At 44.5% G+C, this 17,905-nt stretch overlaps 1 protein-coding gene across 1 annotated transcript in view; it reads right to left on the reverse strand.

Moving 5' to 3' along the window:
- LOC111868663 (protein tramtrack, alpha isoform) overlaps positions 1 to 17,905 on the reverse strand; it is a 158,041-nt gene that overhangs the window by 136,502 nt on the left and 3,634 nt on the right. The window contains exon 2 of the mRNA XM_023859531.2: positions 2,302 to 2,586. Within this exon, the coding sequence (XP_023715299.1) occupies positions 2,302 to 2,586 (285 nt within the window). The remainder of the gene's footprint in view (positions 1 to 2,301; positions 2,587 to 17,905) is intronic.

The raw sequence follows: 17,905 nt of genomic DNA on the forward strand, positions 1-17,905 counted from the left end.
GGGCCGCGCTATAGCTCAAGCGGTCAGTCGCTGGCTTCCAACCGCGGCGGACCGGGTTCGATCCCGGATCTGGTCAAGTGGGATTTGTGGTGGACAAGGTGGCGCTGGGGCAGGTTTTCTCCGAGTACTTCGGTTTCCCCTTCCAATCTTCATTCCACCAATTGCTCCACAATCACCCTCACCTATTATCTGGGGCTGGTACAATAGACCAGAAGTGGCCGCAGTACAAGGGACTTAGTCCCATCCCACTAGCAATAAAAATAAAAAGTTAGCTCATTTGAAGGTGACGTGTAATGTCAAAAACTAAGAGTTTAGGGATACATGTTGTGTAACATTTTTTACTTCATTTCTAACACTGAATCACGCTATGTAGAGCTTGTGCGAATTGCGTTTCACTCTGTATAGGCTTGCGCGGATTTGGAACGGTTTAGAACTGTGGTTTCTACTAGTGACGTTATTTCCCAAACGGCGCATGATTATATTGTGGTTACGTATTATGGAGTGACTACAGACGGGGGTTTTTGGATTGGTGATTGGATTTATTGACCTCTCTAACACAACTGGTAATTACACTTAATTATAGCAATATCGCCGATCTACACACTTTACAAATCACTGTTACACACACGAACTCTAGTGTTTTCAGTCTGTTGCTAGACGTCTTCTGGTAACGGATTCTGACAGGGTAGATTCTTCAGTTTCCGCGCTCACGTCCTCTCTGACGGCGGCTCCTCAGAGTGAGAGACACAGTTACTTAAGGACTGGCGCTTCACCGCCAATCAGTTAATCTTGGCGACAAGCCCCTTGGGACTCACAACCAGCATACTGCATACTTACTTCCATAGTTCTTATGTAACATCCTCTCTGATGAGAGGATGGGTCTGTAGTTTACAACTGCTGCTGATCCTCGCCAGCGCAGTCATTCTCAGGTCCGACTGCGGGTCTCGTGACAAATATTTTACTGTTCCAAATTCGAGACTACTCAAACCTGGAGGGCTAGGTCCCCGTATTTATATCCCCCGGGAACAGGGTGGCCCAGTTATAGCCCCAGGCAGTGGGTTCCCTCTTCGTAGCGTCCTGCGCTTCGCAGGGCTACGGTGGGGATATAAGACTCCGCCTCTACACGGGAGGAACTATTCCTACTTTAATTGCCATCCTTATAACCCCTTTGCACGGACCGAGTAGAAAACACCTTTTCCAAACGTACCTCTATTGTTGCATGCGTATCCGTTGCCGAGGGAACATGTTTACCGAGCTGTTGCCTAGAAACGGCTCTGGTATATTTACTTATGTCGCGGAAGTTGCATAATGGCTCTACATGCTACAATATTTTTCCTTTTCACACAACCACCGCTTAAACCACTTGATACGGCGTTTAGATGTATTTACTAATTGTATATTATTAGTGTATAATATAGCAAAATAAATATGAGGAAGAGTCAGCAAATAGGTCACAAATGGATATAAAACGTAAAATATGTGATATTCGAATCCGGAAACAAAAATGTATTTACCGACATATCCTCCACCAACATTGATACACTTGTCCCATTGCTTTACCAATGTGTCGAAACCCGCAGCACAGAAGATTTTTTACTGTTCTCTCAGCTCCTTCCGCACCTCCGTTACAACCTCTTCTTCACCAGCGAAACGTTTGCCACCAATGTGTGGACCTCTCTGCGCGACAAACACTTCCAGCCACAAATAAGAACAATTTCTTTATGAATATCCTTTGCATTGCATCCTTCTGCCCACAAAAAAAAAAAGTACAACAGAACCCTGGGCTGCCTTGGGTAGTACACTCAGGCACTGTCGCCATTTCGACTACTGAAACCAGCTTCTGAACATGTGCATGCGCGTCTGCTACGTAGACTCTCATGAAGCTGGACTGTGCTGCTACCTATTGATACATATAGAAAACCTGTTATGTCCATTACAGCTGTTTTACATCCTTTTGTGATCTATTTACTGACTCTCCCTCGTAGCGCGCCTTTTCTTACCCGAACACGTAACTTCCATGTTGACAAGAAAATAGAGAGACAATTTTCGGCCAAGGGGAAAGACTGCGGTCGAGATAAGTCCGCCGACTTCTCAACGGGTTCCACCCATTAAAGCAAGGCTTAAACGGTAGCACATTTAATTCGTAGTATTAACCTCTGGTAGCCTGTTACAACGGCGGTCTGATCCGTCTCAGAAAACCTCCACTATGGTTCAAGCCCGCAACGGGTTGGCCAGACAGTGACTCTGTTGCGACAGATGCAACGTCAAAATAAATACATGCATTGACTGCGCATGCGTTACCTTGGCTTGGCGGGCGAATGCGGAGTCGATTAACCCGCTCAGCTATCATGGTGCGGCATCGTGCGAACTCGACAGCGTCAATGTCGGGCACGTGGTTATGGTTGACGGTGACGCGCGGGTCCCTGAAATCAGGGCTCGTGAAAATACTGCCCTTACAGTGTGTGGAGCGCTGGACACATCGCCAGCGGACTTTGTCACCCATGGCTTTGTGCTTGGTGTACATGAACCCCAGGTGAATCACCTTGTGGTGCCCCTTGTTGGACTTGATGACCTCGAGGCGCGACACTGCGAACAAGCGACATACACGTGAAGAAGGAACGGACATTTACAACTTGCATTCTTGTTTCGGCAAGTGATGGAGGCAAGCACGCGCCCCGGAGATGTCTGCAATGCCATGCCTATCTCTCATACGATCGCGCGACCGACTTCCTTGGGACGTGACCAGAATAGAATTTAGAGAATGTGGGCCGTGCCACAGCTCAGGTGATTAACCGCTGACTTCTCACAGCAGCGGCCCAGGTTCGATCTCAGGTTAGTTATATGGGATTTGTGGTGCATAAAGTGGCATTGGGGCAAGTTTCCTCAAAGTACTTCTGTTTCCCCTGCCAGTTCTCATTCCGACGATGCTCCCATAACCCGGGGCTGGTACAGTGGGTCAATTACGGCCAATTACCAACGGACTCGGTCTCACTCCACTGTAAGGGCGAGAGCACACCAAGGAAACTGGCAAATGCAACGTAACAGCAATTTCCGAGAAATGTCGCGATTTCAAGCTGGCAACTGGTTTCCAGATTAGCAGGCGCACACTGAGGAAACTTATGTTTGATTAGTTTCTCACATAATCTTAAGTGGGTATATTCGTTCGACGTAAAGCAAGATTGTATTTTTTATTTTCGTGCACTCACTTACAATGGAAGATAATAATACTGATCCTGTCATAATATGGTGGTAGTTGAGACCGGCTGAGACGGCGTGAGAAGAGAGGACGACGACCATAAGGAAAATATTGGGATGTTAATTAATTTGTTTTAATTAAGACCAATTTATTTTACTCAAGAAATATCGCGTTCACACGCGATACGAAATTTTGACATACAGTGCAACTATTTTAGCAAGATGGAAGACACCTGATGATGGAAGTATACAGACGAAACACGTAATGTGGACGAAGGGTGAGTATATAATAGGTTTCATTTAAGACGGAAATATATGTGAAATAAATTAAATATTAATGCAACAGGATGCTTAAATATAATATCAGGGAAAGAAAACATCGGGTGCGTCCGTTCTTCTGTGACAGTTTAAACTGAGGCGCTTAACCTGGATCCAGACGCCTTCGTCTCGTGGGAAATTCTTTCCCAAGCCAAATCTCCGTTCTGCCTAGCATAGTCTGGGTGGCGTTTGTCATATACCAGGATCTTGCTCCATTAACTGCACAAAAACAAAAGCTTCGTCAATCTTTTGTGTCATTTTAATAAATAAATGAATCACTGAAGCGCGTTAGAGAAGAGCTGACATTACGAAACCACGCGGAAAAGTATTTGTGAGAAGACTGGCAGACTCCGTTGTTTGGAAGTTCTGTTTCTCAGTCTTTCCGCAAGTTGCGCTGCCGTTTTCTCAATTTGCACTGCTCCATTCAGTAATCTGTGTTCAACTCAGTCTGGTAACAATTCTCGGAAATTGTGGTTGCGTTGCGGTTGCCAGTTTCCTGAGTGTGTGTGTCCTTGACTTAAGAGCCAACAAAATCAGGAAGATGATCGTCCTTTACTAAATAGCCACCTAGAAAGAACTGTTACTTCGTAGGAGTCAAGCTCCTCTTCAACAACGCTGTAACAATTATTAAGTTTTTTTTTTTTGCAACTTCAAGGCATTATATCAAATTCCCTGGATATACTGTTCAATCATCATTGCATTAAGCTCAATTTCAAATTTTAATTTTGTGAACTGATATAATAAAAATTCTTACATTAATATTACGATGCGTTACTTCGGTCCTCCGAAAGCAGCCTACATGGTTCATCAACAACGAGAAATACAGTTAAAAACATGCTTTCTCAATGTTCTCGAAACTTTCGTCACTACTGATAACACATTCCCAGAGACTGTGACGAAGCCAGGTACACACACACACACACACACGCACGCAAACACAATCTCCGTGGTTATAGTCCGCAAGCAACCGCCGCTTGTCGGCGAAGTTAGTGCCAAATTTAGCGGCTAGATGGTGTCGTGTGGTCAGCGCAACGAATCCTCACGAGGCTGAGTGGACCCCGTTCTAGACCCACTACTTCTCAGAAAATCTGGTAGCGCCGGGAATAGAACCCGGACCTCTGAATCTTTGTCAGGAACTTTGACCACTAGACAACAGAGGCGGTCGACGAAGCCAGCCACTCGTGCCGAAATTCTTAAAACAAGAGCCAAATAAACAGCAATCAAATCAGGCAGTCATCCTGTACCCGTGTCACTGCCCGGTCTGAGGTTAAATGATTAGACAGAAATATCACAAGCGTTTAAAAAAGAGTTGCAAAAGGTACCGCTTAAAGTAGACGCTCGGTTCGCCTGTGCTGCCACCCCGATCCTGTGAAAGTTACGTGACAACAAGCTGACCGCAGACATGGTTGGACAGTGACAGTTGAGATATTACAGGTTGACTCACTCGGGGGACGCCCTAAATTAATAATTATAAATCACACTGTAGTTTACCGATGAAGACGAAAGTCGGCGAGTACACACCTTCGTACATGTGCAGACAACTGAGCTACACAAGATGTTGAAATTGGTTCTCTTCCGCCTCGAGACACAGGCCGACACAATGTTCAAATGTACGCGAATGTTCCATCCAGCATGGCAAGAATACATTGCAGAAATGGAGGCGAATCAGGCAGGAGGCACCGAACCAGTTTTCCCAACTGCCGCTTCCACTGGGAAATAATTACGTGATCTACACATACTAATTCGGGGACCTCTCGGAGGGAACCAACCAGTACACTACTAAGATGCATCTCATCTTTCAACAAACTTTTCCATTTAAGAGTAATATCGTTCATGGCCGCGTAATAGCTCAGGAGGTTAGTAGCTGGTTTCCCACCGCGGCGACCCAGGTTTGATCCTAGGTAAAGTCATATAGGATTTGTGGTGGACAAAGTTGCGCTGTGGCAGGTTTTCTGCGAGTACTTCGGTTTCCTCTACCAATTCTCATTTCACCAACTGCCCCACACTCATCACCTATCATCCGGGGCTGGTACAATAGGCCAATTAGTGGCCGATGTACCAAGTGGACTCAGTCTCACACCGCCACAAGAACCAAAAATGTTATAATTCATTAATTTTACGTTATCTGCGAGTATTTTGTGAGCCGGGATATCGTAATCAGTATAGAGACTAGCTACGGGCTGGACGACCGAGGGGTCGGGGTTCGAGTCCCGGTAGGTTCAAGAATTTTCTCCTCTCCACGTCTTCCAGACCGGCTCTGGGGTCCACCCAACCTCCTATACAATGGGTACCAGAAGTTCTTCCCCCGGGGGTAAAGCGGCTGGGGCAAGAAGCTGATCACTCACCTGCAGCTAGCGCCGAGGTCATATATCCACTCCCCCATACGCCTTCATGGCCTACTGCTTAATTAGTTAAGCACAGGAACAAGTTTAATTTTGGTTTATTAAAAACGATTCCAGTTACTCTTATTACATGATGCCGAATGGACTGATCACCCGTCCAATGAGTCCTACCGACTGTCTGTAAGATTTATAATTTCATGATTAATTCTGAATGGGAACAAGGCAGACAGCCTAATCCGTCATGGCAAAAGAAGAACAGAGACCGTCGAGTGATGGAATTAGTAAATAATGAATTGCAAAGATGTGGAAGGAGGAATTCGCCTGTTTTTAGATACTGTCTCTGTATTGGCTGGAGGAACTGAGGAAAACAATAAAAACTTCAGTCGGCCTCTGGGCACACATTTGAACCCCGAAAATTGTGAATATTAAGGCGCGCTACCCACTTGACTTATTCTCCCATCTATGTCTAGATCTCCCAAAATGGTGATCACTTTTCAGCTTTTGCAACAAAAATTTCATACACACTACTAATCTCTCCATGCGTTCAATATGCTCAGACCATTTCATTCTTCATTGTATTACTCTAATATCTACTGGCGAGTAATTAAGTTAGGTTCTCTTTGTGTCCTTCAGAGGTGACCAGTTCATTGACAGAACACTCCACACGACAAACCTGATCACCACATAAACATGCGAATACAAACACACTGTTCCTCACAACTGGAAGGTACTTCATTAAGCCACGTCATTCATTCATCAATGGCTCTACAGCCCTCTGTTGGGCCCTGGCCTCTTCTTCAGTTTTCGTAATCTTTCTTACACAGACGGTAGGACTCCTTGGACGAGTGATCAGCCCGTCGCAAGGCCGCTACCCACACACAGGACAACACAAACAGAATAAACGCACACATAGACATCCATGCCTTGAGTGGGATTCGAACCCACAATCTCAGCGTTCGAGCGATTGAAGACAGTTCTTGTCAGACTGCGCAGCCATCGTGATCGGCACTTAATTGTACCATCAGCAATGAATCTCGATGTAATTAGATTTTCATTAAGGAAGAAGTTTTACCTTTGTATATAATTTTTAAGATATAAGATCTGTATATATTCATACGTACGTACGTATTGCAAACATGTGCAGTGTTTCATGTTAAAATTGATGAAACCTCTGATCATGGTCAAGCCAGGCCGAAACACGTACTGTTATTTTTGTATTCATAATAAACTAGTCATAAAAATAAAGCTAGCTCTGTAACAGGACGGGGAGGCCCACAGGATTGCGAGATGTTCAGATTCCCACATTTTCTAGACAATCGGTTCATAGATGGCGGCAAGGTTATCAGCCTTACGCGCCGGCCGCCCTTAACCCCCAAGAATATTCCTGGTACTCATTTCTGTCAGAGGCTGAGTCGACCCCAGGATCATAATGCGACTGGAAGGATTAGGCCAACTGAAAAAAAAATCAAATGACCGCATCGGGAATCGAACCCGCGACATTTTGGCATGTACAGTGCCTCAACATAATTAGGTATCTGTCTTAAAGGAGGGAAATGTTCTTTAAGGACCACAGGGACCAAGCAGTAAATAAGTACGTAACCAGGCCTATAGATATCATGTATGGTGTAGGAAATTGTTTTTCCTGATGCTTTGTTAAATATTCATCATATAGAAAAATAAATACATCTTCTAGGCTCCAGCTTTCGAAAAATTCTGTATTTTATGAAATGACAGAATTTTACAGTGTTGTGACAATCCAAACCTTTTAAAACTCTTCAATGGACGCTATATTCCTCTCTAGCTATTTCAATAGAGTGACTGATTTATTGGGGAAACCGATGCATTAGCTTGTAATGACTTGCTTTTCGCATTTGGACAGGAACAACTGCCTTGTTTTGTTACCTGCAGCTTGGGTGACCGCAAAACGGACACGGCCATCACGAAAAGCCAAGTCTGTAGTTTGCCGAAGATGTAAATTTTGTTTTGCTAATAGGGTAGCTGTTATAAAAGTGTCTTCGGAAGGGTGTAATTGGACCCTAAACTAAGAAATAACCTCTTTCACATGTGGGGTTCCGGGTTCAATATCTTTGGATCTCTTTATTCTCAAAGTTAGTAATGTGATTGTCTAGTGCTGATGGTATGATGAATTGGCAGTTAAAATCAGCCAATAGGAAACTATTCTTGTCTGGGAGAAAGGCCGTCGGTTCAAATCCTATACAATGGATGAAGCGACGCTCCCGCAGGATAGACTGGGCAGAAGTACTTGTCATTTAGAATTCATCAGAGGCAGACGTCATTGGGCTGCACTCTCCAAGTTTATTTAAATTTAACAGTGTTTATTTGGTTCGATTAATCTTTGATAATAATAAAAAGGGCACATTACTCCGTACTTGCTAATAAAGTTATAGTGTTTGCTTCTAATTTGTGATTAAGCAGAAAATAGTGACTTGGATTTCTAGCAGTGGACTAGTTTTAAATGTGCAGTTTCCTCGTTGCCTCAGTTATTACCGTGACACGGTCCTAAGAAGAGTCAAGTGTTCTACCGAAGCCGGCAAATAAATAAAAACGGAAAGGGGACGGTTACAAGAAGTGGCAGCCAACGTGAGCGGTTACAATGTATATATTTAGTTACAAATTTCTAAGTGGTACTTGATTTTATAACTTTTACATTTTAACATTTTTATACTTTCATGTCCTTCAAATCTCTAACTTTAGTAATGAATTTTATTAGAATAGCAGTATATAGATATATGCTAACCTTATAAATATATTGTGACATGTCTAACCGTTGCTGGGCAACGGGAGGTGGAACGAGTTACCACGAAGACAGACCCTTGATAAACGGTCGATTGCCAAGTTATGCAACAGTGGAAACGAGGTTACGCAACAGTAAGGAAAGCGGTGTTTGTCCGTGCCGAGCCGAGCAGAAGCGCGGGTTGCTACGCAGCTTTGCCCAGCAACGCCTTTGTTAACACGGCGTCACGCAACAGGGGAGCCCGTGCAGCGACTGTTGCTAGGCAACCGATAAACACGGCGTCACGCAACACTGAAAGCTATCACGTAACTGTTTTCTGTGTTGTCAGTGCGGAAGCTACATAAGAGGAATATTCGTCAGTGAGAGGGAGTAACCAGTCAGTTGCAGTCTAGCAGTTCGCCGGAGTGAGTTGAAGTCCAGCAGCTACGAGTTGTACCGAGTGAATGGAAGTGACTACAGCAGGAGAAGTAATTGTGATATTGCAGATGGCAGTAATTGTGAAAGCGTGAATTGTGTAAATGTAAGAGCGAGTGTTCATTAAATTCGCTACATCCAAGACGGCGTGAAGTTATTTGTCGCGTGATATACTCAACACGTGACAATATATTCGCTTACAACAATAGACATCTGTTGCATAAAAATGGATCCATATCATGACTACTAATTTTAATCACTTGAGTTACAGATCATAAATGAGGTGCCTGACGATGACCTAAATTATAGGTCGAAACACGTAGCGCATTTTACGCTTACATTAAATAAGTAAGATATAAACCAACATATGTTGTCTTCACTGAAGATATTCCCGCTATATTCGTTGTGTTGACGGCTACGTAAGATGAATATTGAATATTTATGTAAAGCAGAGGTTATACTAAGTTAATTCGGATCAAAATTAAATTATAAATATTTAAACAGACGTTGAATATGGACCGACCAGCTCCGTTGGTACTGCGTCTGGACTACCGAAGAATCCGAATGCTTTCCAATACAGGCAAGGGATTTTTCTTTTATGCAGAACGTGCATACCGGCTCTGAAGCCCACCCTTCGCAAGCTTCCTGTGTAGCGAGTACCCAGGGGTATTTCTCCATCTAGTGCCGAGGTGAGGTACGTGCAGACCTACACGTACGCTCCCCCATATCTCCACGGTGTGGTTCTTAATTAAGCACAGGAACAATGCTCCTTAAGCTTAATTACTATTCGCGCTATAAGTACATTTTAAACTACTGAAAGTGCCGTTAAATTAACCATAAAACGTTCGAAAGGGGGTATTTTCATGATGTGAAGTCACCATCTGTGCGAATGTTGTCCCTGTGCTTAACTAATTAAGCACTACTCTATAAAGACGTGTAGGGGAGTATATGTATGGATCCACGTATTATTGATCTTGGCACTAGTTGGATGCGACTGATCAGCATCGCGCCCCGGCTGTTTTATCCCCATGGAAAGAGGCCCTGGTATCCACATCACCTGAGTATATCTAATTTATTGATCTAATCTCAATAGTTAAAACCAGTAACATGTTCAAGTTCATAGATGCGAACCGTCATCAAGTGCAACTTTTTATGATTGTTGCCTCGTACAAAATTTGCGCATTGCTGTCTCATGCTCGTTTTTTGCAGTGTCAGTGTAGCGACGTCGCATGGTTCTTCAGAGGTGAAGCACTGGACACGAGAGCCACACAGCGGTGAACTATGGGGTCACATATAATATTTGAATAGATCTGAGAGTGCAGATTCTCGAATGAAATGCAAACCGACAAAATTTTGACATTCCGAAGCAGTAATGATCCCGCTGTCATCCATCCCAGTACAAATTGCATTGTTCGCTGGCTACACTAACCACGAAATGTGAAATAAATCATCACGCAGATAAGGACGGTCTAACGGCCGCAATGTATCACTTGCCCGTGGAAAGTACTATTCATTCGTTCGTTCGTTCGTTCATTCATTCATTCATTCATTCATATCCATGTTGCCCCTTCTGGAGCATAGGGCAATGGTGAAACGCTTCGTTTCACTTCAGTTTCTTAATCTTAAAACAGCCGGTAGGACTCCTTGGATGAGGGATCAGCCTGTCGCAACGCCGCTACTTACATAGACACAGAATAGATGCAGTCAAGTATCGATGCCTTGAAGGGGATTCGAACCCATTATCCCAGTGATCGAGCGATCGAAGAGAGTTCATGCGTTACACCGCGCGGCCACTGAGATCGGCGAGAAACACTAGAGGAAATATACTCTCCCCCAGTAGGCACAGGCACAAATTGGAGCACGCGGTGATGTAGTTGAGGCACTATGATACCAGCCGGAAGGTCGCGGGTTCCAGTCCTGCTGAGGTCATAAGAGTTTTCAATTGAGCTAATCCTTCCAGCAGCACTATGGCCCTGGGGTCGACTCAAACTCTAACAGAAATGAGTACCAGGAATCTTCCTGGGGGTAAAAGTGTGGCCGGAGGGTAAGGCCGACAACCTCACGGCCATCTGTGAGCCGACTGTCTATGAAATGTGGCAGCCTCGACGTCTCACAACCATATGGGCCTCCACGGCCTGTTAGAGGGACAGCATTACCTTTTTACCTTCATATATCTCCACAAACTCAGGAACGGGCTGGATGAATGTCCTTTCTAAACCAAAATCGAAACAGCCTGACAATTTTTCTTGTGAAATTCTCCAATATAAAATTTCATGAAACTCCTTCCAGCGGCTCTCCAGTTATTTCATACGGACGGCTCGAGCGAACTTCTTAGACGCTCCATAAGGTCACGAACGCTTCTAAACTGAATTCTGATCAGTTTCGGATATGCCATTTAACAATTAGCCGTTAACTTCGGATTATGTGACAAAACATCCGGTTAAATACATAACAACGCGATTCACCAGTCGTAAAACTGCCTTGCTGAACCAGCATTAAGTACCCGTTCTTTGCTTTCCTTACCAGCAGCACAATACACTGCAGCCAAAACTTTGAAGAAGGAATAACATTCCTATGACCGCTTCTGTGGTCTAGTGGTAAGACTTCCTGGCTACAGATCCAGAGGTCCCGGGTTCGATTCCCGGCGCTACCAGATTTTCTGAGAAGTAGTGGGTCTGGCACGGGGTCCACTCAGCCTCGTGATGGTAACTGAGGAGCTATTTCAAGGAAATAGCGGCTCCGGTCTAGAAAAACGAAATTAACGTCCGTGGGGATCCGTTGCGGTGATCACGCGACACCCTCTATCCGCTAAAGTTGGCACTAACTTCGCCGACAAGCGGCGGTCGCTTCGTCGGTATAGTTCGCTTGCTGACTACAGGACACGGAGTTATATAACATTCCTATATGGTAAAAGCTATTCCTGTAACAGGCTGTAGAGACGAACAGGGTTGTGAGACGTCGATGTTCCCAAATTTTTCAATACGATCGGCTCACACAGATGGCGGTGAGGTTGTCAGCCTTATGGGCCGGCCGCCCTTTACCCGGCAGGAAGATTTCTACCACCCATTCTGTTAGACGCTGAGTCGACCCCAGCTGGAAGGATTAGGTCAATTTCAAAATCCAGTTACCTCATCGGGAACCGAACCCGCGAACTTCCGGCTTGGAGCATAATGCCTCAACTAACTGCGCTACCGTGTGTTGCATTCACTGCTAAATAATGTCTTGTCGTCATTCTTTTGCATCCTTAAAAATTTGAAGCAAATTAAAACTTCCTGGTCATTGGGACTACACTGAATAGTGTATCACGCATTTTTACAAACGAGGAAGAAGACGTAAGAAGATGCTGGATGACCTTGGGGACAGAAGAGGATACTGTCATTTGAAGGAGAAAGCTCTAGATCGCATTAAGTGGAGGAATTGTTTTGAAAGAGACTGTGGACCTGTCGTCTTGACAGATTACTGATGATGATGATGATGATGTTAACACTGTAACACGCAGCATAACAATTAATACACTCACTCAAGTTTTTGGTAAAAAACAAAATTGCAATACACAGGATGCCCATGGCGTAACTTGCAAACATGGGCCCGTTCTGCAATGAGATGTGAAGAAAACGAGATTACATTTGTAATTTTTGCAATACTGTCATTTATTTTGAGGCACATTATTATATAAAAAAAGAAAAGCTATCTCTGTAGCAGGCCGTGGAGGCCCACTGGGTTGTGAGACGTCGAAGTTCCCACATTTTCTAGACAACCATCTCACAGATGGCGGTGAGGTCGTCAGCCTCAAGCGCCGGCCGCCCTTTACCCCTAAGAAGATTCCTGGTACTCACTTCTGTTAGTGGTTGAGTCGACCTCATGGCCATAGTGCCGCTGGAAGGATTAGGTTAATGAAAAATCCAATGATCTCATCGGGAATCGAACCAGTGTCATTCTGCCTTATAACATAGTGCCTGAAATTATATTGTGGCGTGCCGCCAGGAATCCGGAATGGTTGAGGAGATCTTGGTTGATTTCCTTGGCAACGAGCTACGTTCCCGCTACAGCATCGGAAAGCATCCATCGCTATACAGCGGCTAGCAATCTAACAGTGGAGTTTCCACACGAAGTGTTCGAAGCATCGTTTCGATACCAGCGGACGGAATGAGCCCTTCGACATGGTGCGTCCTATTGAGTCCGCGTGCAAGTTATAAAAATCCAGCTTCGAGGAGACCAGTCAGTAACACGTGTGGAGGCGGGGTCGAATACCTCCACTGTGACCCTGCAAGGCGACGAAAAGGGAAGTCTCAAATCTGAGAGTGTAAAAGAAGGTCACGAGTCCCAAGGGACTCGGACCCGAGAAAGACCAGCAGCATATACAAAAGACAGACCCGTCCTCTCATCAGAGAGGGCGCCCCACAAACACAAGACCGTAACTGTCAAAGAGTAATAAATATCTGGTCATGAGCCCCCAGATGGGGCTCGACACCAAGACTTACTGACTGACTGACCGTCAGTCGCAATGTGACTTTGACCAGTCGGAGTTCTTAGTGTGGCTCCAACTAGAACAGAAGGAAGCTCGCATCCGACAAAGCGAACAGAAGACTTCACCGAAATTAGCGGCGCAAGGAGCAATATAACAGTGTCGTAAGAAACGTCTAATGACGTTATAAGTGGATGATGATTGTACTTGTAAGTGCAGAAGAGATGGGCCAATAAACATCCGAGACCCGCGTCAATTAATTTATTTGCGGCGTTACATAGGCAACACGCGACATTATTATTATTATTATTATTATTAGTAGTAGTAGTAGTAGTAGTGCCGGTCACGGCAGCCGAGAGGTCTAAGGCATGTACTGTCTTCACTCGCTTGGAAACCGGGATCGTGGGTTCGAATCCCACTTAGGGCATGGATGTTTAGTTTGTGTGTGTGCGTTTTTCTGTGTTTGTGTACAGGTAGAGGCCTTGCGACAAGCTGATCACCCGCCCAAGATGTCCTACCGAATGTGTAAGATCTAGAAAAACCGAAGTGAACGGAGAAGTTCATAGAGGTAGGCCTAGGCCCACTAGGGTTGTAGTGCCAAGAGGGGGGAAGTAGTAATAGTGGTAGTGGTGGTAGTAGCAGTAGTAAATTTAGATTACTTTCTAAACTGCATCTTCAATTACTCACTATAATTACTTGACACGAAAATGGCCACCCTGATCGTCAATGCACATTTGAGCCCTTCGTGTAACTGAAGTAACAGCCATCTTCACAGAGTCAAGATCATTTCTGATGTGAGCCCGGAGTCCATTATTCGATTCCGCAATTCGGCCTACTCTCGGACTTGACAGCATAGGATTACACAAGGGATTCGTGCGACCCCAGAAAAAGCAGTCCGAAGCCCATCTCTAGTGGTCTCGCTGACTACTACTACCACTAATAATAACAATAATAATAATAATAATAAGATAAAGTTGTCCCTGTGCTTAACTAATTAAGCACTACGCCATGAAGACGTATGGGGGAGCGGATGTATAGATCCACGTTTTGACCTCGGCACTAGTTGGAGGTGAGTGGTCGGCTTCACATCCCGGCCGCTTTACCCCCGCGAAAAAAGCCCCCGGTACCCACTGGATAGGAGGATGGGTGGGCTCCAGAGCCAGTCTGGACGAATAATAATAATAATAATAATAATAACGCAATCTAAAATTAAATGGAAATAATAGAAAAATTACAAATGCAACATCATTCAGATTTTGTTCACACAGCGCTGCAGATGGAACTATTATTACTGCAACTTTCCGATTCAAAACAATCCCACAGATGTCCTGTTGCGGGACATTCTGTATCGTGCTGGAACTTGAGGGATTAGCCCTGCCACAAGGCCGCTACCTACTCAGGAAAGCACAAACGCAGTATAAACGCAGACATCCATGCCTCAAGTGGGATTCGAACCCACGATCCCTGTGTTCGAGTGGTAAAACATACTTCATGCCTTAGATCGCGCGGCCACGTTAGAATATAATTTCTAAATTCTTCAACAGGCAGGAAATTTCATGTAAGCTTATGACATCTATGAACTCCTTTCGGCACTAAAGTATATAATGATGATCCAATCCCATCTACTTGAGAAAGTTTATCATTACATTAAGGACGTGAGCCCCGTCAGGATTTTTTTTCCAGGAAAGAAGTGGGGGAGACAATGTTACTTGCAAACTTATGTTTAAGCTATTCTGGATCATTCGTAGAGATCGGCCTTCGGCAGTCGGTATCGAACATTTAAAAACAATCTCTAAGTTTTATTACTAAAATTTGGTATACTTCTTTATTTTCCTGTTTGTGTATTTCTCCAAATATCCGGGGTAGGGGGTTACAAGCTTGCAACCCCCCCCCCTGCCGGTGCCCATGTTTGAAACAACGGATGTCGCTATAGTAATTAAATAATTTTTATGGGAATATGTAGCCACAAAGATCAAAATAAATTAAAGTTTACATGTGGACTTAAAAATTTCGGAATTGGGATTCGAAGAGCATCCACAAACTATAAACCAGCAGTTTCGTATTGCCCCAGTAGCTTCTGCAATCGCAGTTTCCTGATACAAAATGTCATAAAGTATTTTCGTAGAAAGCAGGAAACTGACAATACCGACAGAAAACTTGAACTTTAACATCGCATATCTCAGATGTGAATGAAACTCAATATATACGAATTTACGAGCCGAACCTAGGCTTTTACCAGAGTGTGTTGGTGAAAGCCCGAAAAGGCAACTATTCGCGTCTTATTTCGGGGTTTTACCATTCTCTGATCGCGTCACATTCTACGGGAAGATGGTAAAGGCAAGAAATTTCTTTTTTACTACTTGAAAAGAGTTTAAAATGTACAAAGAACAAAAATATATAAGCAAAACATAGAGACGGGTACAAATTTAGTAAACTCGCTCTTGTAATCGATTTTTTTTTCTATTTTCGGTTTTGTAAATTACAATTTTTCGGGCTATTACCAACGTTCGACGCGTAAATACTAGGTTTTACCAAAATTCGTGCTTTTATGACAACATATACACAAGCAATGTACACGTAAACAGCGACGAAATTAATTGTGGCTGAAAATTGGAATAACAAAGATGATATAATATAGCTGAGTTGGGGTCTTAAAGAGTTGTAACGTCGTGTAACTCGGAGGGCCCGAACTGCACGCCGTTACAAATCCAGAAACTCGCATTCTTCACGGCCACTGAACCTCAGATCTGTGATACAATATCGTTTCGGCGAGCTGTCTGCCTGCCTCAGTAACACCCATTCATCAGTTCCCCTTCACCGTGATAGCTCAGACAGTATGTGTAGTGCGTCGCAAGGGCAGCGTCACAACTGACGTCACAAAATTCTGTGCGTCGCGGCAAAATGGGCAGCACTCCTGCATCGTATTCGGGATGTCCCGGGTTCAAATCTCAGCCTGAGCACCGCCTATTTCCTGAATATCCTGCAGGCAAATATCGACACAGCGCCTTAAAATTGGGCGCTACCGCTTGCTCACACTCCTTTCCAATTCATGGTCCACACATCGTCCCATCAGTCAAAGTTTTATAAACAGCGCTACTAACGTCGGTAAATAAACCACAACCAAAAAATGCACATGACAGTGGTGTACACTAACTGGGTCTCGAACCTGGTCCGTGTGGATAGATACTGCTGACATGAAGCTGGCTCCTGAGTCATTGCGCTGGGTGCCATATTGGCAACGAAGCGAGATAGAGGGAGAGACAGAGACAGAGAAAACAAGTGACATTACAGACCAAAGCGATCGAAGGCAGAGCGGTACCGTTTTGTGCCTTTGCCTCTCAAAATCTCGACACACACACAACACACAAAATACTCACTGTTTCTTGCGAGCTGTGGCTCCCAGCTCGACGCATAAAATCGCAGCGGTTTATTCACAAAAGGCACTGCAGCTTGAATTCCAAGGATGTAGTGGGGACGAACTGAACGCCATGCAGAGGGGGAATTGGAAGCGGTGGGAAGGATAAGGGGAACTAACGGCAAGCGGTACAACCCTGCACAAAAACATGTTAGCCTCACCCCGATGGGGCCGCCACCTGGCGGGGAAACCACACAACGTGATTTCTTTTATGCGTTATTAAACGACGCCGTCAAGTAGCTAGACTATACGGCGTTGAAGGGTAGGAGTACATTTGCCTGGGAGGTCTGAGGAAAATCACAAAAGAACCTCGTAACAACCGAAGTCCTGGCCGAGAATCGAACCAAGCACCTCTCGGCTACGAGTCTCGAGCATTAGCGCTAAGTCAACTTGTTTGATTGACACGTGATTGTTTCTCTGTAATTTCTTTGTCAGAAGCCCTCACGATATACAGTGCCGAATGACTGGACGATAGTGAATAATGACTTGGAAAGGTTGTGGAAGGAAGAGATCCTGGTCTGATTTAAGTTACAGGGAGGATTTATACTTTGTTGACCGGTTCCACGGCTCTCCACTTCACGGTGGCCGATGAGCCGCTTGCTGAGAGGAGCATTCACCTACATCTCCTCTTTTCTCATGGCATACAACAGTTTACGTAAGAACGAGGACACGTTTGTGACTAGAAGTAATGAAAGTGTATTTATGAAATAGCTATACTGTAATCAGACCCGTGCAAACACGCGGTCACATGTATCTGAACTCGGTGCCATCTGCCGTCGCGAGTCGCTGATCGCACAAGACACTACGTAGGAGCTGTTATCATCAGATCACCATTATCGACGGGTGACGAATATTAAGTGTTTTAAAGGAACATCCAAATGTCATTTAATTAATCTTCTTCCTTTTTTCTCCATCTGACCCTTCAACTCGGTCATCAGCCATTGTTACTGTGAGTCTAGAATGCCTTTGTGAATTGCTAGATTCTATTTTCACCACAGGCG

The sequence above is a fragment of the Cryptotermes secundus genome, unplaced genomic scaffold, assembly GCF_002891405.2.
Source record: "Cryptotermes secundus unplaced genomic scaffold, Csec_1.0 scaffold791, whole genome shotgun sequence".
Lineage (NCBI taxonomy): Eukaryota > Metazoa > Arthropoda > Insecta > Blattodea > Kalotermitidae > Cryptotermes > Cryptotermes secundus.